The sequence below is a fragment of the Zootoca vivipara genome, chromosome 3 (assembly GCF_963506605.1).
Source record: "Zootoca vivipara chromosome 3, rZooViv1.1, whole genome shotgun sequence".
NCBI lineage: Eukaryota > Metazoa > Chordata > Lepidosauria > Squamata > Lacertidae > Zootoca > Zootoca vivipara.
In genome coordinates, this window is record NC_083278.1 from 36903412 (window position 1) to 36927263 (window position 23852).

At 41.0% G+C, this 23852-nt stretch overlaps 1 protein-coding gene across 6 annotated transcripts in view; it reads left to right on the forward strand.

Annotated features, from left to right (window-relative positions):
• Positions 1-23852, forward strand: part of MYO6 (myosin VI) — a 103676-nt gene that overhangs the window by 16281 nt on the left and 63543 nt on the right. For 5 of the 6 annotated variants that reach the window (XM_035109562.2, XM_060272551.1, XM_060272552.1 and 2 more), the window contains exon 2: positions 18869-19001. In XM_035109562.2, the coding sequence (XP_034965453.2) occupies positions 18885-19001 (117 nt within the window). In that variant the 5' untranslated portion in view covers positions 18869-18884. Of the gene's footprint in view, positions 1-18866; positions 19002-23852 lie in introns of all 6 variants that reach the window. The other variant, XM_060272550.1, reaches the window with a different exon arrangement.

A 23852-nucleotide genomic window follows, 5' to 3' on the forward strand; every position in this document is an offset into this window, starting at 1 on the left:
CCAAACTGCGGCCCTCCAGATGTTTTCGCCTACAGCTCCCATGATCCCTAGCTAACAGGACCAGTGGTCGGGGAAGATGGGAATTGTAGTCCAAAACATCTGGAGGGCCGAAGTTTGGGGATGCCTGCCCTAGACTATACCAGGCTGACCTATCTCTCCAAACTCCTGTACTTGTTCTTCACTCTTCAATACTGCAGCTTCTCCTGCTTCTGACTCTCATCTCCTGGCTGCTACAGGCTTCCCCAGATCACTGATTCCTTCTTCCAAGATAATCTCCAACAACACCCCTTCTCCCGGTTCCCACTCATCAGTACCCAGCCACCACTTCTCAGTGTCCAGATGGTCCTAGGCATTGGGCTACCTTGTGCATCCTGAAACACATCCAATGCTTCTTGGTGGCTGTACGTTGTAGACTCCACAATGTCAAGGAAGACTGATAATGGTAGACAAGCTGTATGTCAGGGCAGCTTGTCCACTGGGGTGACTCTTGATAAGCATGAAATGAATACCTTGGAAATGACTTCTCTAATAGATTCATGAGTTAAAAATAATTGTCTCACTACCCTTTGATCTGTCTTTACTTTTAATAAAGGGTGTGGCCATTTAGAGGTAATCTGAGTCACAATGAAGAGTGGGTGGAAGCTCTAGGCCCATTATTATGGTGTCAACGAAGGCACTGGGTGATCCTTACTTACGTTAATAGCTTTGTTTTGGTTTTCTTGTGTAAGTGGGACTAGACTGTCTGAATTGATCTGCGTCTTGTTGCCTATCATGAACGACTTGTAATTATTGCAGGATGTAAGTCATATTCTTAGAATGTCATGTTGGGAATAGCTGTGTATTCTCAGAGTGATAGTGAAGAGAGTTTTGCTCAGCAAATGTAAGAAGATTGAAAGTTTGTACAGTATGTGGATACAAGTTTTGGCTTGGGTGGTGATTTGTCTTCTGAGAGTGCAACCTCCTCCAAGAATTGAATGTTTAGGAGCTTAGTGTTTCAAACAACATCCATGCATGGCAGAAGATCAAAATTATATATAATAAGATAACAATATGAAAATGCACATAAAGTTTATAGTAAGTGTTGGACCTGACTCCCTTTCCCAGCAGTGTATTTGTCATATTTTCATAAGGTTTGTTTTATAAGAGAGACTTCTTTCTAGAGGATACCTTTAAAAGTTTGAATGAAATATTGGAATGACTTCTCAGCTGCCCTGGCCCTCCAGATGAGGGATAACCAATGGAGTGTCATCTATAAATTATGGACTACAGTTGCTGTCATTCCTAGCCATTGGCCATGCTGGCTAGGGATGATGGGAGTTGTAGTCAAAACTTTCTGGAGAATGTCACATCGACTACCTCTGCTCCCAATGTTGTGGACACAGCAAGCATAGTCAGGGAAGATGCAAGTTTTAGTCTAACAAGACCTGGAGGTCAAAGCTTCCACAGCTCTGTTCTAGGGCTGTTGGGTAATTTTAACAAATACGTTTGGGAAGCTGAAATGGATGAGAAGCTGTTAGCTAGGTATTGGCGATGGAAGGGAAATGATACTTAAATTTCTTTTTTCTTTTTAAATAACATTTCATGGCCAGGGGGGGTTGTGAATGTGCTCTTATAGCCATAGAAGGTTCCAGTTTAACAAGTATAAGCCATTTAAGTTTGTTTGAAGCACATTTAAGAATTATTTTGGCTTTATTCTCCTCCCTAATGGATTAACAAGATAATAGGTTTAAATGCAGCAAATAACAAAACACAGAGAAGCTGCGGTGACTGACAGCAGTTGATCTAATTATGTTTTGGAGAAAGGTTCTAGAGCCACTGTTTTACTCTGGGGAAAGCATAAAAGCAGCAATTAATTGGGTTGGGATAGCAGTGGAATAATTAAAAATGATTACACACCACGCTTATTTTTTAAAGCAATCTTTTCCATTTTGTTCTAGACACAGTCTAATGTACACTTTGAATAAACAACTGTCCCTCGGCTACCAGCTTGCCAGGGGTTTTGCAGATGACTAGTGGTGACCACAGTTCTTGGTTGATCACATGAAATGAGAGTCCCCTTCTCTTTTGTAGGCTCTTCATACATCACAGAGAACTCAGAGGCACAAGAGGTCTTATTTTGTTCTGGATAGTCCCTGCATCTGTTCTAAGTTCTTTGCACACTCCCAGGATATCGGGGGTAACAGAGGAAGAGGGTTTCAGTTTCTCACCTCACATTGGGGTTTGGAGAGTCTTAGAAGTACAAGGAGGGATTCCCAAGTCTTTTGTGTGTGCAAGTGGAGTCTAGGGAAGCAAAGTCCATGGTGACGCAAATAATGACTGGTTCTCCCTCCCAGCTGAAATTTGTGGAAGCCTGCCAAAAGGTTGGTCACTGACAGGAATTACAGCGGCTTCCCGCAGTCCCTTTCTGCAACAATCTTTAACTCACCAACCATGAGGCGGCATGGATTTCTGTGGGTGTAGAATAGTTGTATAATGGGGTTGGGGACCTCATGTCCCTGGGACAAAAGTGCCCCTTCAGCCCTCTCTGTCAGGCCCTTGGAACTTTTCCCAGGCCACGATCCTCACTTCCCACCCTGAGTGTTTTTGCCTGGCTGGAATGGCGTCCATGAACTCTGGCATGGCTTTTGTAAAGTTAACCAGAAGGGAAAGCAGCCTTGAAGTTTCCAGCCTCTGCTGTTTGACATTGAATGGAATGTAGGTGTCATGGTCTGAGTCATGTTATGGCCACCCTATGTAGGGCCCTTGCTAATTGTTCCATATGGCATCTGGAAACTTTTGACATCCTTCTATATATACACATTTGGACGTTATTATCATGCCCCTCCCTTTTGCTCTCCTCCTCCGTGTAGAAGACACCCAGCCCCCCACTTATTTCTTTGAATATTTTGCTGTCAAGACCAACTGCAATCTTTTTAGTTCTGGGTGTCTCTTCCCTCCCTCCTTAAAAAAGAAGAATAAGATTTTCACCATGGCCATTATGATGCTCTCAACTGAACACATTCTGCAATAATTGTGTGTAAATGCAGAACTTAGTTTCCTTTCCGTCTTTCCAGAACTTAATTTCCTTTTCCTTTTGCCTTAGTATGTGTATTTGGTGCCGGCTCAGCGCTAAATTATTAAGAACATTTATAACCAGCTTAATATTAAGGAAAACATTCTTTTAAGTGATGTGAAAAATTCAGTATATAAAAACAATAACATAAAACAATTAGCCTCAACATAATAATAATAATAATAATAATAATAATAATAATAATAATAATAATTCAATTTTTACTTATACTCCACCCAACTGGCTGGGTCGCCATGATCTATAATGGCAGATAAAATACAAGTCAGAACGACCAAATGTAGGATCCAGCTTCAATAACTAAATTTAGTGGTCAGGGAAAACCTGGACAAAGAACTAGGTTTCTTTTATAGAAATCCAAAAGGCAAGGGGGAAACTCTCTCTTGTAATCTTCTCTATGTTGTGCTTTAAGCACGTGACTGAAGAGAAATTGACTATTTTCACAGCCTCACTGTATCTGCAACTCACAGATGCGGGATATGCCTTAACACAGATAAGTCAACACAGCTTCCTGGGTTAACACTAGCATTAGCAACATAGTCATTAGCGCAGTAAACACATGAGCTTGCTTACAATAGTGGCATGTTTCGTAGGCGTTGTCTTGCAGGTGTGACAGTGGCCTTTAGAGAGCAGCTTACAGGAAAGAGGTTGCATCACCCGGACACCCATGCGATTAGGAATACTGCTTGTTAAATGACTTCGCACTTTTTTGGCGAGCTCACAATGAGGACTACATTTAGAAGCAGCCAATTAGGATCTGCGGACACATACAAACCTATAGTTACCGGTGACTTACTTCCCATCCCTTGCCGGTTTAATGAAAAGATTAACAAAGCAAACACAAAAGTGTGCTTATATACCGTAAATGCTCGATTTCTATTTTTAAAAAAGGAGGCAATGGAGCTGAAAAAGTACCCTTGGAACAAGATGCCCTCATTTCCTAATCCCCAACGTGTGCTGAAATTATTTGGAGAGGAGGGAATTGCACTCTTTACCTGCTCAGAGGCACTTCCATCTATTTTCACTTCACATGAGCAAGAGGAGCCCACATTGGCCAAACTATGCCCTTTGGACTGTCATTTGGCAGTGAAACGGAAACGGGCTTTTTCTGCTGTTGCCCCTGCCCTTTGGAATGTTCTTCCTCCTGCTATATGGGAATGCTTCTTCCATTGTTTGTTTTATGTGTCTATTATATCCAGAGCTAGCACAAATAAGAGGCAGTTATAGATTTGATGCTGGTGAACTGTCAGGGCGTGGGTGGGCAGAAACCCTGAAAACAATATGTGATTATTTACTTCTGTGCATTATCTCATTGTATCTTACACTACTGTATCTTTGTACTGGCATATTCAATCAAATATCGACCCTTCATATATTATTTCACCATGCACACTTTCATTACTTACGTTATTGTTTCGTTTTTAGTAGGGTGTCTTGGATTATCCTAAGACTTGAGCAATCCTACTGCAAGTAATAAGTGAATTTCTGTTGTGGCTGCAATTTCTAGCTCTAATATCAAACATTTATTAAAAGTGCACTGAATTATTTATCTAATGCCACTGACTTGGTCTATCAAATGGTCTAAGGAGAGGAGAGTGGGGCATATAATGGGAGTTGAAAGGCGATTTGATCAGGAGCATAGTTTTAAATTATAGTAAGCTGAAATTTCATTTTCATTTTCATTTCTATACCACTTTGTATTTTAAAGAAATATATCTCAAAGCAGTTTATAATCTACTTTAAAAATTAAATTAAAAAAAATCCAGAATAAAACACTGCTGAAGAAAGTCAAGTATACTATGGCATTAAAAAGTAAGTTGTAAAAAAAACCTTTATAGATCCCATGGGCTGCAACCATGTAGAAATTCGTGCTTGGGAATTAAGTGAACTACATGCACAAACTTACCTTGGCTCTTATAAACATCCCATTCCATAATTCCCTTCCATTCGCCATGTTGGCTTGGAGTGATGGGAGCTAGAGTTCAAAAACATCTGCAGGGCACCACATCAGCTATCGCCCGAGTGATAGTACAACTCATACCCTCTTCTTTCTATTTATCTTCCCACAGCTAAAAGAATTTTTGTATAATGAACAGGAAGAGGTTTTAAATCTTTCCAAGAGTGAAATCATAGCAATGCATTCCCCTTGGAAATTGGCGCTTACTTGCACATCCGTTTGGTAACACTACAAGCAGTAATTTCATGACATCAAGAGAATTCATTCCTGCACACAAATCTCAGCAAATTGCAGCCTTTGGCATCTGAACATTTTTTTAATGCTCTACTGCGTCCAGTATGCTACATTTGCCTTTTTTCTTTTTGCCACTGTAGCACATGAGTAGTTATCAGATAGCCTTGCATTCCCAGGTAGCAGATCTAACCAAAAAGCAAAGGTTACCATGAATCCCTAAATCCATCACAATATACATTCTTACACAAGATTTCACTATCTTTCTGTTACTCCATCTTAACCTACATAAGCTTGCCACTCCTGCTATGAATTAAAAATACCTCCCAGGGTGATGCCATCTACAAATCTCACCAACCACATCACTGTTTTTTACCAAAGGTCAATATTGAATGCATGGAATGAAGGACTGAGCCCAGAGAAGTCTCTTCACAGAATAACTTTTGGATTATGTCAGGCAGTTCCTTACTGACTTGAGAAACCAGGGTAAATCTCATTGAAGCCTGTGGGTTGGGCATTCATGAAGAAATCTGCCAGTCTCAAAGCCTAATCAGACACAAAGACTTTGAATAATAGAACTGTACCAATAACAGCCCCAGTGGCAGCATATAGTTTTCTTCCAAGCAGGTATGGACTTGACATGGTAGGCAATTAATCAGGCACCCCCAAACTGCAGCCCTCCAGATGTTTTGGCCTACAACTCCTATGATCACTAGCTAACAGGACCAATGGTCAGGGATGATGGGAATTGTAGTCCAAAACATCTGGAGGGCCGAAGTTTGGAGATGCCTGCAATAAATGGTAATGCAAAAAAGTAAACACAGACACCTTGGCCTATAACAGACATTCCAAAATCCACATTACCGGAATATCTTTATTAGGCCGACTAAAATGTCACCATAGGGTGCAAGCTTTCAAGTTCTCCAAAACTCGTCCATCACAGAGTCTGCATCTATTCAGATCCCTAACACAGGAAGAGGCACGAAGCATTCAAATGGGTCTCTATTACCCTGTTTCTCATATTTTAAGACATACCCATAAAATAAGCCATAGCAGGATTTTTAAGCATTCAAGGAATACAAGCCATACCCCGAAAATAAGACATAGTGATAGGCGTAGCAGCAATGCTGGCCATGGCAGGAGGAGGAGGAGGAAAAAATAAGACATCCCTTGAAAATAAGCCATAGTGTGTTTTTTTGAGGAAAAAATAAATATAAGACATGTCTTATAATATGAGAAACACAGTAGGTGCTGCTTAGGTTTCAAGCTGCACCGAGTAAAAAGTAAAAAGCTCTTGGCTTTAAGTAATGGAATGATCACATACAGAAAATTCTACTATGCATATTCAGATCTCATATGGTAGGTGACTGGTCATCTCAAGGCACTGTCGCTCCAACAACTCCCAACTAAAGAGCTTCGTCTCTTCAGCAGCCCAGCCTGTGACCCAGTTTTAAGTGTTTGCTTCACCACATTCTTGTGGAAAGTGTCGCTCTTCACTAACTACATTAATTATGAAGCGAAAGTCACCACATGACTTGCAGCCCACCATGCAGCGAGTTTGCCTGTCTCCAATTCATGTCAGTAACAGGAAGAGGACAGAATTCCATTTTACACCTTGGCACTGGGCAGGGAAACACTTCCGGCAAGGATGCAGACCCCATGGTGAAAGTTAAGTGTAGACTAAAGTATGGCTGCATACACACCAAACATCTAAAGCACATGACTTCCCCCAGGGAATTCCATGCTGGGAATTGTAGGTATGCAATGGATAAACTCCAGTTCCAATAATTCTTTACGGGAAGTCATGTGTTCTAAATCCAGTGCTTTTTTCTGGGGGGGGGGCACAGGGGTATGCATACCCCTAAACATTTTGTGAATCTTAAGTTTGGCCTCATTGAGGGGCAATATTTCAATCTGAGTAGCAAAATGAGTGTCACCCCTAAACATTTTTAAGAAAAAAAAACTTCTTAAAATGTGTGGTGTGTATACAGTACATACAACTTAGCTCAATGTTTTGGAGCCTGTTAAATCGAGCTGGTAGCTGGGATAGAGGTATAAGTGCCTTTTAAGAGTGTAGGATGAGGAAGAGTACTAAGTTACAAATATCTGGGATAGGGTCTGTTTTGAACCTGAAGTTTCACTTTATTCTGAAGTGAATCTGATTAAGAATTCAACTCTAGGAGAGGTACATAATATCTTAGGAGCCTGACTGCAGAGTTTACCTACAGGCAACTGAGACCACATATGTAAGCTTGCTGATAATCATCATCATAATCTCAGGACACACCACTGAAGGGGGAAAGGCTTTAAAATTATACAACAATGCAACTGGTGTGTACATGTGCCCATGCATCAATAATGTCCCCAAAATATTTTCTATTAATTCCTCCAACTATTCTAGCATTTCCATGAGTCCCCAAGGATGTGGGAAATATCAGTGCCGTAAACACTCTGCACTATGGGAAATTATGGTCTTTTATGATTCTGCACCCATTTAGACAGTGAGCCCAACAATTCTTGCTTTGCCAGCATCTTCAATTCTGAGAACTCTTCGTTCCACAATTAAAAGCCTTAAGGCAAACAACCATTTTAAACAGTCTGAAATCACTGGGTCCACTGAGTTGAAGAACAAAAGTAGACAGTCTTTAAATCATATCTAAACCTATCTTTCTCACACACATTGAGGTGGCCTGCTGTCAAAACAAATGGAACAGTTTTTTATAGAAGAAGTAGTTGTTTTATTCCTTGACATCTGATGTTCCACAGGGTGGGCACCACTACCGAGAAGGCCCTCTGCCTGGTTCCCTGGGGTCCACTCCTTCCAAAAGAACAGGTGTATAGTTTGATGGTGTTCCTAGGTCCCTCTCAGCTGTTGAAAGCTCAGGTGTCCTCTGTGGTGAGGAGCACCTATCATCAGCTTAGGTTGGTGTGCCAACTATGCCCTTTCCTGGCTAGGGATAGCTTAAAATTAGACTACTCTATGTGGGGCTTGCCTTTAGGATTGGTCTGGAAGCTGCAGCCAGGGTGTTGAGCGAAACACCTGTGCCAGGGCAACGGCATTGGCTGCCAATCATCTGTAAGCCATGTTAAAGCCCTGAACAATTTAGGATCAGGTTGCCTGAAAGACCAACGTTCCCTGTGTAGACCTGCAAGTTCACTTTGATCATCTGGGGAACAGGCATGTTCTGCTGTTGCCCTTGTTTTGTGGAATGTCCTTTCCCCTGCAATACGTGAAACAGTTGCTTCAGACATCTTGTAAAGACTTACTTTTTTGCCCGGATTTCCTGTCACCCATAAAATTGCACCCTGATTTATGTGTATGAGACTCCCAAATCTGTTTTATTTGCTTTTCTATGCTTTCATGTTGTTTTATCGATTTTAGGCTGTATTTCTGTTTTAATGGATACTTTATTTATATTGTGCAAAGCGTACACCGCTTAGAGGTTTTTTTAAGATCTTAAGCTGTTTAGAAACATTTTTAAATAAAACCAAAACCAAACCATAATGCCTTTATCCGAGGTGCAGGCTATTTCCCAGCCCAAGAACATCCAAGGGATGTTATCCTGTTTTGACAGGATAAGTGTTTGAAGCAGTGAAAAGGTATACTTTTCATATAATATGCAATTACATGTGGAATTCATTCTCAAAGGATAATGCTATACAGTACACTATTCTTAATTAACAGGCTCAAAGAAATTTGACTGGTTCACCCTGTTTGTTGGCTGTTTCTCACTGAGTTGCTGATTAGCGGGCACATGTGCAACTCCATTTTCAGTGATTCAGATATTTACATGCATTGGAATTATCAAGGTTTAAAATAGGAATGGAGAACCTGTGACTTTCCTGATGTTGCTAGACTACCATCAGCTCTGACCATTGGCCATGTTGGCTGTGGCTGATGGGCATGGGAACATCTGGAGGGCAGACGCATAGAATTGCATCTAAAGCGATCAGTAGTGAAATACATCCAAATTATTAGTGTTTGCCGGAAGTTATGAATAACTAATCAAAACTGAAAACCGCTTATGATAGATGCATATTTGTACCACAGTATTGTGGCACATGCTTAATACTGAATTATGTTTGATATTTGTTTTATAAATAAATTTATAAAGTTAATCATAGGTTACCATTAGGGAAACACCCCATACAAGGTATCATAAAACTACAATACAGTTCAAAACAAAATTAGAGATATTAACTGGCAGCAGTGCAGTTTTTTTAAAAAAAGAATCACAGGCCCCTTAATTAATTTATTAAAAACAAATTAAGGAAACGGTATAGGTTCCAGTAGTTGAAAAGTTCTATATTGTAAAAGATAGGGTTACCATATTTCAAAATGTGAAAATTCGGACACAAAAGTTGTTGAGCTTTGCTTTTTTGTTGTTGTGGTTTAAAAAAATCTCCCCCCTCCAAAAACAAAGTTTTAAAACCTATTTTTTTAAGGGAATCTCAAAAAACAACAACACACACCACAAAACCACAATTCCTATATGGGTTGCCATACACCCGCTTTTCAAACATTCCACCTGGACGCCATTTTCGATGGACAAATCTCAGCTGTGTTGGGGGAATTCCGGATGTATAGCAGCCGTGTAAAGAGCTCTGTAAACTCATAAAATAGAGTCTTATGACTCTACTGAGTGTAAAGGCACAGTTTGAGGTGCAAACAAAAATATCCTCACACTAGGTTGAATTGATAGTAAATAAGAAACCATTGCAAACACCCTGGTTTAATTTCAGTAGTGTATAATAGCTCGATTGTTGGACACAAATGTGGCATCAGGGAAAGACATACCGGTAGTCTGTTTTGTCAATGGGGAAAAAGGAGTCTCTTGAGTAAACAAATGAATTCAAGATCTGAAGTTCCTACTTTGTGGAACTGGAATTTTAGAAGTGGCTACTTCCTCAGACAACTGACTGACCTTTTATTGTAGGCCTGGTGGTTAAGAGATTATACATTTTAATTTCAGGGTAGCTTGCTTGTGCAGCCTACTTGAACATCTGGAGAAATGGCAGTGTGTGCCCTGGTAACAATGTTCCTTTGGTTTTCGTGGTTGTCCGAAATGAATGTTGTTCTCCAAGTACAGTATGCTAAAAATAAATCAGGGGCTAGTGAAAGTCATGGCCTCTTTAGGTCCAATACACTTTCAATTTTCTAAAGAGCCATTACCATTAACGGCATTGGATTTTTAGTGTGTGCAAAAATTAGGAGCCAGTTAACTTGTCATAGGCACTTGTTGTTGTTTAGTCGTTTAGTCGTGTCCGACTCTTCGTGACCCCATGGACCATAGCACGCCAGGCACTCCTGTCTTGCACTGCCTCCCGTAGTTTGGTCAAACTCATGTTCGTAGCTTCGAGAACACTGTCCAACCATCTTGTCCTCTGTCGTCCCCTTCTCCTAGTGCCCTCAATCTTTCCCAACATCAGGGTCTTTTCCAAGGATTCTTCTCTTCTCATGAGGTGGCCAAAGTATTGGAGCCTCAGCTTCACGATCTGTCCTTCCAGGGAGCACTCAGGGCTGATTTCCTTAAGAATTGATAGGTTTGATCTTCTAGCAGTCCATGGGACTCTCAAGAGTCTCCTCCAGCACCATAATTCAAAAGCATCAATTCTTCGGCGATCAGCCTTCTTTATGGTCCAGCTCTCACTTCCATACATCACTACTGGGAAAACCATAGCTTTAACTATACGGACCTTTGTCGGCAAGGTGATGTCTCTGCTTTTTAAGAGGCACTTAGTTAGTGGTAAAAACTTGCTTCTTGACCTCTCCTGCAGCCTTGGCGCTACTGTGGCTACTGGCTGCTTGGAGGTTGGATAAAAAGTGGAGCCCAAAGTTAAGAACGAATTGAATATATTTCAGCCTACATAAAATGTGGCTTATATCTGATTTGTACAGTTCTAAATAAAGAAATAAATATGGCTGCTGGCCAGGTCTGACTGAATACAGATGTTGTTCAAAAGGATTTGCTTTATGTTGCTCTGCACACATGACCAGGATAATCGGGTGTTGTGAACTGCTTGGAATGTAGCTGAAGGCTTCCAAGTTAACATAAACTGGACTTGACTTCACAGTGTAGAGCCACAAACTTTCATTTTGTGGACAAAAGTGCTCATGTTTAATTCTTACGGTTCCGCAAGCTTTGGTTTTGCTGGCAAAAGCTGAAGTCTTTCTTCTGTCCTCGCAATTAATAAGGCCATTTACGGATTGAAAGCTTATGCAGGCATCTCTGGTTTTTTTTTTTTTGTGGTCTGGCAGCAGGGATTCTATACATTCCATATTATTTTATGCCCTGAGTTGGGGAAGATGCCCATACAGAAATCCAGCACTGCTTAGAACTTTACATAATGCAGAATGAGATGGTAGAGTGCCAAATTGTGTATGCAGAGATTCATTTTGTGTGTGTTTGTGTGTGTTACTGCTCTTTTTTAAAAAAACCAACAACAACTGTGCATGTAGTAAGTTAGCAGGGAGAGGACTGCTGTAAGCTTTCCTCCCTGATCTATTGGTTATAGGCAGAGTACTTCTTTTTGACTGGGCAAACATTTTAAAATAATCATACACAACCCATCAGCATTCTGAAATGAGGCAGAATTTCACTACTGCAACCTTATCACCTCATTCTGTGGCTTGGGTCTGGCACCTGTGACCCTCCAGATGTTGTTGAATTCCAACTCCTATCAGCCTCAGCACACATGCCTAATGATGCCTAATGATGCCTAAAAGGATGTCATATAGAGGAGGGTGAAAGGTTGTTTTCTGCTGCTCCAGAGAAGTGGACACGGAGCAATGGATTCAAACTACAAGAAAGAAGATTCCACCTAAACATTAGGAAGAACTTCCTGACAGTAAGAGCTGTTCGGCAGTGGAATTTGCTGCCAAGAAGTGTGATAGAGCCTCCTTCTTTGGAGGTCTTTAAGCAGAGGCTTGACAGGCATATGTCAAGAATGCTTTGATGGTGTTTCCTGCTTGGCAGGGGGTTGGACTGGATGGCCCTTGTGGTCTCTTCCAACTCTTTGATTCTATGATTCTATCTGGGATGGTGGAGGTGGTAGCTCAGCAACATCTGGAGAGCCACATGTTCCACATTTAGATGATTTGAATGACCTACGATGAGCTTTGGGCTTGTGTGCTCCGCTTTCCTTTCCCCCAGTTCATATGTAAGGGGTAGTTGGTTTAATCAAAAGTGGAAGCAGGAGCTTTGGCTCTTCTCCTGTCCACATGAGCAAAAGAGGAGAGGGGAAGACCACACGTGAGCCGCTGACAGTTGCACCTGGTTCTCAATCATCTCTGAGTCACCATCTGAACTGGAGCAAGGGAATGTGTAGAATGGCTTTTAGATTCCAAATTTATAGACAACCCCAGAGTACTGGAGATCACAGTTCTTGAAGCCTCTTCCCAGAGGCTGTGGCAGTTACGACTTGATGCCGCTCAATGGCTCCTTCGATGCAGCGGCCATGTTCAAACCATGGTAACATTGGGGCACCTGTTTCTCCCAGTTCTGCCTATATTCCTGTTCACCTCAGCCCAGTAGGACCAGCCCAAGCCCGTTCTAATGCCTGAGATGAAGAAAATGCATATGGTAGCTGCCTTGCCCTCTGAGGTAAAAACCAGAATGCAAAATTCAATTAAATAAGGGGAGGCATATTAAATAGTGTCTAACGTGCGTTGCTTGAGGCAGCTGCCTCACAGAATGCTTTTGCTATTTGACAGGATTTCTTTCCTCTAGAAGCAAATACAGCCTTATTCCCTTTCCACCTCTGCTGTTGAGGGACTGTTGTCGACTGTCACCACTCTTGTGGGAATGTCTCTGATCAAGCTGAGCTTGACTCCTGTCACCTCAGTATGATTTCAACGCCTGTTATGTCTCTCTCCTTACACGTAGGAGTGAAAAATCTGCTTGTTTGACAGGCCTTTTTAAAGGGAGGATATGTGAGCCCTTCCTGTCCAATGTAGCTGACTCCATTATTGCCTAGCGATAATGTCTACATTTGTGCACTGCTGCAGGTTAAAAAATAATAATAAAAGGAAGGAAACTACTTTGAGGTAATTGAGGTGCTTTTATGACTGATGACTGGCACTTTGTGGTAGAATATTTTCTAACAGATTTATTGGGTGACAATGTTTCATCGCACACACAAAACTTACAATAGGGTTTTGTTTTTGAGTGACAAAGAAGTCACCACAGCTGGGAATCAGAAGAATGAAACAACCATTGAGGATGGGGGAGAGGGGCAAGATCCAAAAACAGTTTTAATACAATGTGGTTAAAAGGCTGTGGCACATTTACATGAAGGTCATGGGCAGTGTAATCCAAAAGTTGGGATTGGCATGTAGTCTCCATTTGGGAGTCTGTGCAAATTGGCAGGCGGTGTGTAAAATCCCCTGTCAACACCCTGTTCAGAATTCTCTGCCTTTATGTGAATATGTACATTTATGGGTATTTTTAGGTGCTTTTTTCTGGGGGTATGCAGGGGTACGCATGCCTCTAAACATTTTGTGAATCTTTGTACTTTTGTCCATTTAATGTATTTATTTTCCCCAATTCGAACTATAAAATGGTGATTTTCTTTCAGTCAAAATGAGAGAGTACCCCTAAACAATTATTTTAAAAGCTGTGTGTGTGTGTGTGTGTGTGTGTGTGTGTGTGTGTGTGTGTATTTTCTTACCTGCCCTTTCCGATAAAGTCCCTGGGCAATGAAATGCACTTATCAATCAAATGAACAATTACAGCCGTAAAGCCATAAAGATGTAAAAGCAGTTAAAAACAGGTCCACATATAAATCAATTTGAAACAATTCCATATACAAAAATGACAAACATTTGAAAAAAATGCTATATATGAAAACAGTTGTATGCATGCTTAGTATAGGTAAAGGGTAAAGGGACCCCTGACCGTTAGGTCCAGTCTCGGATGACTTTGGGGTTGCGGCGCTCATCTCGCTTTGTTGGCCGAGGGAGCCTGCGTACAGCTTCTGGGTCACGTGGCCAGCATGACTAAGCCGCTTCTGGAAAACCAGAGCAGCGCACGGAAACACCGTTTACCTTCCCACTTGGAGCGGTTCCTATTTATCTACTTGCACTTTGACATGCTTTCGAACTGCTGGGTCGGCTAGCGCAGGGACCGAGCAACAGGAGCTTACCCCATCGCGGGGATTCAAACCGCTGACCTCCTGATCGGCAAGCCCTAGTCTCTGTGGTATAGACCACAGCGCCACTCGTGTCCCATGCTTAGTATTTTTGTCTAGTCATGTCCGACTCTTCGTGACCCCATAAACCAGAGCACGCCAGGCACTCCTGTCTTCCACTACCTCCCGTAGTTTTGTCAGACTCATGTTCATAGCTTCGAGAATACTGTTCAACCATCTTGTCCTCTGTCATCCCCTTCTCCTTGTGCCCTCAATCTTTCCCAACATCAGGGTCTTTTTCAGGGAGTCTTCTCTTCTCATGAGGTACCCAAAGTATTGGAGCCTCAGCTTCAGGATCTGTCCTTCCAGCGAGCACTCGGGGCTGATTTCCTTAAGAATGGATAGGTTTGATCTTGCAGTCCATGGGACTCTCAAGAGTCTCCTCCAGCACCATAATTCAAAAGCATCAATTCTTCGGCAATCAGCCTTCTTTATGGTCCAGCTCTCACTTCCATACATCACTACTGGAAAAACCATAGCCTTAACTATACGGACCTTTGTCGGCAAGGTGATGTCTCTGCTTTTTAAGATGCTGTCTAGGTTTGTCATTGCTTTTCTCCCAAGAAGCAGGCGTCTTTTAATTTCGTGACTGCTGTCACCATCTGCAGTGATCATGGAACCCAAGAAAGTAAATACTCTCACTTAAATTTTAAGATTTAAGTTTTAAGTACTCCCGTGCACATTGCATTTATAAATATCAATTTTATTGTTGTATAAAGTGTCACATATATGTTATGTTCCTTGGAACTGTTCTTCCAAAGGGATTGTTATAAGAGCTGGTCTTTGACTGTAATAAAGTATTCTATTCTAAAACAGTTTGAGGATTGCCAGGATAGAAGTTCATTGAAAACTCCTTGAATTGAAGGTCATGTTTCTGTACAAGAGCTGTGTGTGCAAAAATGTTACAGCTGCTCCTTTGAAACCTCAGTAATAGTCTCCCAAGAGGCAATTGGGAAGCGCACAGTTCTCGGTGTGTGTGGTAAAAGGGTGAATGCTTTTTATTTCCTTTTTCTGCCAGTTTTACTTTCGGAAAATTCTCTTGTGAAATCCCAATTTGCCTTTTAGATTTGGAGGAACAAATCAAAGAAGGGATGGACTTCAGAAACAACCTGAATGCTTCTTGAGGCAAACTTGCCCATCTGCATTGCAGTGTCTTCTTATAACTTGTATACATTTTTTCATTTTGAAGAATGGACCTGTTCTCTCTCTCTCTCTCTCTCTCTCTCTCTCTCTCTCTCTCTCTCTCTCTCTCTCTGAGTCGCTGAACTTACCAATAAAACCTTGCCCTTGCAAATTAGACATATAGAATTGAGAAACATCAAACATTGGAAAAGGTCCACCAACATTCACTTGATGCATTCCATAAATTTCAGCAGCGTTTGTGAAGGGGAAGTTCTAAGTAGACAGAACTTTTTTTTATTACCGTCATAAAATATGTTTTGGATCAGCATACTAAATAGTTTAGATGCATAAATATGATACCTGTTTTTCTGTCACACATGCTTATGATCACTTGGCCTGAGTCCTTATGTAGATCTGACATAATAAATCAGTAACATATTGCATAAAGGGACAAGAAAAAAAAAGTTGCTTGTTAAGCGGAGAAAAAACAGCAAGGAGAGACAAGAGGGTCTTCTTAAATGAGCAATGCAAAGAAATAGAGGAAAACAATAGAATGGGGAAAACCAGAGATCTGTTCAAGAAAATTGGAGATATGAAAGGAACATTTCGTACAAAGATTACCATAATCAAGGACAAAAGTGGTAAGGACCTAACAGAAGCAGAAGACATCAAGAAGAGGTGGCAAGAACACACAGAGGAATTATACCAGAAAGAGATGGAGGTCTCATACACCCCAGGTAGTGTGGTTGCTGACCTTGAGCCAGACATCTTGGAGAGTGAAGTCAAATGGGCCTTAGAAAGCATTGCTAATAACAAGGCCAGTGGAAGTGATGACATTCCAGCTGAACTATTTAAAATTTTAAAAGATGATGCTGTTAAGGTGCTACACCCAATATGCCAGCAAGTTTGGAAAACTCAGCAATGGCCAGAGGATTGGAGAAGATCAGTCTACATCCCAATTCCAAAGAAGGGCAGTGCCAAAGAATGCTCCAACTACCGCACAATTGCGCTCATTTCACACGCTAGCAAGGTTATGCTTAAAATTCTACAAGGCAGGCTTAGGCAGTATGTGGACCGAGAACTCCCAGAAGTGCAAGCTGGATTTCGAAAGGGCAGAGGAACCAGAGACCAAATAGCAAACATGCGCTGGATTATGGAGAAAGCTAGAGAGTTCCAGAAAAACGTCTACTTCTGCTTCATTGACTATGCAAAAGCCTTTGACTGTGTCGACCACAGCAAACTATGGCAAGTTCTTAAAGAAATGGGAGTGCCTGATCACCTCATCTGTCTCCTGAGAAATCTCTATGTGGGACAAGAAGCTACAGTTAGAACTGGATATGGAACAACTGATTGGTTCAAAATTGGGAAAGGAGTACGACAAGGTTGTATATTGTCTCCCTGCTTATTTAACTTATATGCAGAATTCATCATGCGAAAGGCTGGACTAGATGAATCCCAAGCCGGAATTAAGATTGCCGGAAGAAATATCAACAACCTCAGATATGCAGATGACACAACCTTGATGGCAGAAAGCGAGGAGGAATTAAAGAACCTTTTAATGAGGGTGAAAGAGGAGAGCGCAAAATATGGTCTGAAGCTCAACATCAAAAAAACCAAGATCATGGCCACTGGTCCCATCACCTCCTGGCAAATAGAAGGGGAAGAAATGGAGGCAGTGAGAGATTTTACTTTCTTGGGCTCCTTGATCACTGCAGATGGTGACAGCAGTCACGAAATTAAAAGACGCCTGCTTCTTGGGAGAAAAGCAATGACAAACCTAGACAGCATCTTAAAAAGCAGAGACATCACTTTGCCGACAAAGGTCCGTATACTTAAAGCTATGGTTTTCCCAGTAGTGATGTATGGAAGTGAGAGCTGGACCATAAAGAAGGCTGATCGTCGAAGAATTGATGCTTTTGAATTATGGTGCTGGAGGAGACTCTTGAGAGTCCCATGGACTGCTAGAAGATCAAACCTATCCATTCTTAAGGAAATCAGCCCTGAGTGCTCCCTGGAAGGACAGATCGTGAAGCTGAGGCTCCAATACTTTGGCCACCTCATGAGAAGAGAAGAATCCTTGGAAAAGACCCTGATGTTGGGAAAGATTGAGGGCACTAGGAGAAGGGGACAACAGAGGACAAGATGGTTGGACAGTGTTCTCGAAGCTACGAACATGAGTTTGACCAAACTGCGGGAGGCAGTGCAAGACAGGAGTGCCTGGCGTGCTATGGTCCATGGGGTCACGAAGAGTCGGACACGACTAAACGACTAAACAACAACAAAGCGGAGATTTGGGTGTATTTAATTACCAATGGAAGCTTACTGCAGGACGCTTTGTATTTAATAGTGTGGATGTGAATTGACAAATAGCTTACCAAGAATATTAGATTAATGCTAAGCTGGGTAATATTGATCCAAAATGGATATGATATGATGCAATGCTATACATAGTTAGAAATTTATAGAACCATGCTTAAATAAAAAGAGATCAATTTTATGTCGCAACTGCCCCTTACAGTTGCTTCATTCAAGAAACAAACGGAAGTATTGTTATTGGACTAGAAGCCCAATATTTCTATTCAACATGACTTTTTTCTACTAGACTGTTAGGGATTTCATTCTCAACATTTAGCACCTTAATAACGCCTGCCTAATGTATTGGGATTTCAATATAATATTCACACTTTCTATCTATCTTCTATCTGTCTTATTGTAGAATTAGCCTTGTGGTTGTTAGCCTACTGTCTCCAGTCCCTGAGAAAGTTGTGGGTGTAATGCCCACATGTGTTGAAAGTCAAGTAAACAGGAACTAAAAAACAAAACAAACCCCCAAGCACTGCAACATTTAAAAGACATAGGATCTACGCTGCTAAATGGAACAAAGTTTAGTCTTTGAAGTGTGAGAACAATCCATAGCCTTTCCTCAGAAAATATTACTGAAAACAGCATGGCTCTCTCATTGAGGGTACTGATCAAATTCATACCTCCTTAGTTTTAGCAACTCTACAGCATCAGGGATTTGGAGTCCAGTCGTTATTCAGGGTCTGATAAATGCAAAAATATTTATTAAATATTTCTCAACTCAGTTGTAGCCCCTTATTTTGTGTGTTTGGAGAACTGGGAAATTGAAATCAGCACATGCTTCTTGAGTTAGTATAACTTTTCCTAAGAAGTGGTTGACCTAGACCTTTTCTTTCTCCAAATATTTGGAATATATCTGCAGTGCAAAACTTGTACGAAGAATCTTACTGGATGGCTGATTGACTTACCTTCATTTCTTCTTCTTCTTCTCTCTATAGAAAATAGCTCCTCAAAATGGAGGACGGGAAGCCTGTATGGGCTCCACACGCGTCTGATGGGTTTCAGATGGGATTGATTGTGGATATTGGCCCTGATACCTTAACTATTGAACCTCTAAATCAAAAAGGCAAGGTAAGTGTCTCCAAAAAGAAATGGTTTTAGTTGAAGAGAAGGTGTATGCAATGATGGTGAGGCTGTTTGTCAAGTAATTTGGAATATTGATCCTACTTACAGCTTTGTTCCTGTGACACATGGGCTTGGGATGCCAAACTGCCTTTGAAACTTCACTCAGTGGCTTGATCTGTGTTGTGGCCTGCTGTTGGGGGGGGGGGAGTATTCCAAAGTACACAGTTCTGTTGAGGCCTCTGAAAGCAGAAGTAGGAAATGTGTACTATGCCATATGGGGACTTTTTAAATACTGTACACTGCTTTCTTTCTGCATCTCCTACTCTGATCAAAGTTCTCTGCCTTATCATCATAGCTGCCAAGTTTTCACTTTTCTCGCGAGGAAGCCTATTCAGCATAAGGGAAAATCCCTGTAAAAAAGGGATAACTTGGCAGCTATGCTTATCATGTACCTAGTTTTGAACTGGAAGTTGTTGTGGTTGGGTGAGTTGGTCAAGATCCAGATTTTTTCAGGTGATTGATCATTCTTCAGGAAAACCTACCGTATTGGCCCGAATATAAGCCACACCCGAATATAAGGCGCTCCCGAATATAAGCCGCTCCATTCCTCACTGCGCTCCTGGCTGCGCATTGGGCGGGGGGGGGGGGGAGGGAGCCATGCTGTGTTGCTGGCGGCCTTTCCCCTTCCTCTCTCACTGCCTTCCCGGCCTTGGGGGAGAGGACGGGGGACTATGTGCTTTGCCACGCTCCTGCCGCTGTTTGCCCCATGCTCCTGGCTGCATACCGTAATGTCGTGAATATAAGCCACACTTTAACTTTTCACGGTCGGAATTTGGGGAAAAAGTGAGGCTTATTCAGGCCAATATGTTATGTTTCTGTCTCTTATGAGATATAACAAGCAGCCACAAAGTGTTACTATAATGCACTTTTTGGTAACTTAATCTTGAATGTATTCTTGTCGTCAATCTTACGTCCCACCCAAGTGAAAGACCTACATTTTCTGGAAGAGCAGTACTTTATAGTATCCTTTGATTTTGAAAGCATTAGTGTGACACTAGCATGTCTTGGAAGGTCAGAGCAACATCAATAGTGATGTAATAGTGATGGTGCTCAGGATCCCTTCCAACTCTACAATTCTATGAATCTATGTAGCTCTCTAGTTGAAGGAACCTAAAATGTAGGTGAGCTGTCTTAAATTATCCATTAGAAAATCATTGTGGATACTTCTTTGAGAAAATTGAGATTAATCGCTGCTGTATGAGCAATTGTTGGGATTTTTCAGCATGTTTAAGCACCATTCATGGGAGACAATAATACTTGAGAATCTGCTGGATTGTGAGGCAACAGCTGTAAGAGGCTCATTGAGAATGACATAGCAATGATTTTGATGTGTCTGTTTAAGGTTCAGCACCTCTTCAGAGGCAAAGTGGATGTAGACCACAGAAAACCAGAAGGGTTACACCTTTGTTATTGCTGTTACTTAAATTGTTATGGTAACTTCATTCAATGTTAAAGCTAAGATGGATCTATTAACAAGACTTTAGTTGTCACGATGTATTTAATTTTAGTTTGTAAGAGATACTTGTTCGGTGAAATTGTTACTCATATGGCTAATTTTCTCTGTAAGAATACTTTGCAAACGTCATGTTTCATACCAATTTATGCATGGAATATATCTGGGATCTGGAGCTACTTTATTTCTGGGTAGATTACAGGCTGAACTAGACTCTGCTGTAAATCTGTAATAGACAATGAAAACCGTGGCCATGCTTCTGCTCATTCCTATCCCATTATGGGTTGGGTCCAGACTAACTAGTAATGGTGGTAATAATATTGGCAGCAGTAGTAGTAATAAAAATTATTGTTACAGTAGTTTATTTGCGGACCTCCTTTTATCTGAAGACTGCAGAGTGGTGTGCATCATAATATAAAACCACACAACAGAACTACAGAAAAAATTAAAATTTCCTTGAATTTAACATTAAAATTAAGTGACCTCAGAGGACACTGTCAAGGATTCAAAACAGCCCTAATACCTCAACTTCCTCCAAAGGCCCAAATAAATAAATGCAACTTTAAAAGTTTCCTAAAAGACAATATTGAGAGACCCAGTTGTACGTCCAATGGCAAGGAGTTCAATAAGTGAGGTATCACTATGGAGTGGTGGTGACGGCAGCAGGGCCTCTTGGGTGGGGCATACTGGCAAAGCCACTCTAGCAAAATATTTGTGTCCTGCACCAAACTTAGGCGCAATTGAAATCGGTGGATCAAGTTAGCCATATTTTAAGTGTGATTGATTACATTAGGACCAAAGTTTACTAACTAAGTTTGAATCTGACTCAATGCCCGGTGCAGCTTACTTTATATTGTGACACCACAATATGGATTTCCCTCACCTTCCATCGTTTGTAGATGGTGCAAGACGTGGGAAGTTGTGACATTGTAACACAAGGCAAGTTGCACTAGATGTTACTGGAAACAAAAAAATAAAAAAAAATCATTCCAGTAGCACCTTAGAGACCAACTAAGTTTGTCATAGGTATGAGCTTTCGTGTGCATGCACACTTCTTCAGATACACTGAAACAGAAGTTACCAGACCCTTATGTATAGTCAGAAGGTGGGGAGGGGTATTACTCAGAAGGGTGGTGGGAATGGGTGATTGGCTGATAGGAGTGGTAAACCTGTTGACGACTGTTAACGACTGCAGTTGGTCTTGCAGGAAAAAGCTCATACCTATGACAAACTTAGTTGGTCTCTAAGGTGCTGTTGAAAGGATTTTTTTTATTTTTTGTTTTGACTACGTCAGACCAACACGGCTACCTAACTGTAACTAGATGTTACTGGGGGAAGCTAGATAGTTAGCTGCCATTTTCAGCTGCAGTCATACAACTAGAAGAATCTTGGGCCTTCCAAAAGCTGCCGAACTACAACTTCCATCAGCTCTGTCCATTAACCACACTTGCTGGGGCAGGTGGTAGTTGTAATTTGGCAACATCTGAAGGGCCAGAGGTTAAAATAATGTCTATAGAGTTCCCTGTAGTTAGTAATGCTATTAATAAATGTGGTTATTATTTTGAAAATGTTGCTACTTTGTAGCAGTTTTTTTAATATAAAAAAGCAACTGTTCCTGTTGCGTGACTCACAAAGAATCCATGAGGCACAGGTAGACAATGTACAGAAAATCAATAGGTTATAGGTTTATTTATTTTTACCCTTTGTATATCTAAATTTGGAATGTAAGACTCCAAAACAAATAATAACACATTGATGGTTGATGGAAATCCTAGTTGTAGGTCAAGAGGTGAAGCCACAGGCTTCCTTCTGCCAGGGAAGCTAGGTATATCTCCTAAGGAGGAAGTCCAGTGAGAAGGAAGTTGGTGGGTTTTCCTCAGGCATAATCAGTGCTTTTTTCTAAAAAAATAAAATAAAAATGTTTAGTGGTACTCTCATTTTGACTCCAGAAAAAGTTGAGGGTGTTGTAAATATGTCCAATTTATTTCTCAGTAAATGCAGGCTTCCAGAAGGTGTTGCCATGAGACATAGGCTTGTCCACATTTGAGCCTTATTTAGCTGTTAGTACACTTTTCCCTCACTCAAATTAGACCAAAGCAGTCCACACTAGGAACCATTTTGTTTCTGTGAGTTCATGTAGGACTAGGTTCACTAGGTCTCCTAAGGCAAGCCATTCTCTTGGTCTTAGTCCTGCTTCTGCAGGTAAATAATACTAATCTATCTTATGGGTTTATTGTAAGGATTGCTGCAAGATAATGTAAGTGGAGCAGTTTATGGAAAATATGGAAATGATATATAAATGTTGCGTGATATTTTGGTAATACATTAAATTAAACTTCATTTTTCTCCATGAAAATTAATGTGATTAACATGGGGGCTGAATCCCAACCAGCATTGCGGATAAGGGTTATGTTTTTGGAAATCAAGAGATCTCGGATAATGGGATAGAATGAGATATTCATTCGTAGCTTAGATCCCATTTATTTTAATGGGACTTTGTCATAGCTAAGTTTGGGTATGCTACATCAACTTGTGAAGCCTTGTGAAACATTTTTATTTGGATATCACTTTATAAGTGGATGACAGTGACGCCTTTTATTTATAATTTATTTTAATTCTAATGTCTTCTTAAGAATTATTTTTCAAAGAATTTCAGGTGTGAGGTGTCTGAAAACCATTTTCAGCAAAGCTGTACCCTGGTGAGAGGGGCAACTGATACACAGAAGTAAAACACATGCTCAAGCACTGCAAATATACATGTGTAATCTAGGAAATGTGTTTAAAAAGTATGCTAAGGGATCTAGTATATTTTGACTGTCTATATGTCTTACTTAGCATGAGCTCTTTATCCCCCTCCGCCGTCTGCTTTCTTCTCTACAAAACTGATCCTCTTTTGATCTCAGCAGAACCATATGTTTATTTAAATGTCTCCATTGACGTGTAATTGCTTGTTTAAAATAAATTGGTTGACCCAACAAGTTTGCAAAGAATGTCATCTACATAAACTTCCCACCTCTCTTCTCTTTGATGGAACATGTATAATTTGCACAACGGGAAGGGGACACTAGTCCTTTCTGGTAGCAGCTTCTAGCACCCATGGGGTGCCATGCTGAGATCCTTCCAGAGGTGGTGTGGGCTGCTCTAAAGAAAGGCAGTTTCAAAAACATTGTGTATGAGTAGAAGGGTTTGGGGGCTACCAAATGTTATGATTAGCAGTTTTTTTGTTGTCAGGTGCATAACCCGCAGTGGACAAAATATTTGATACGGTGGTGTCATGGTTGCAGTTTGTTTTAACTGGGATGTTTCTGAAGACTGAATTACATTTAAAGTCTTTATTAACCCAA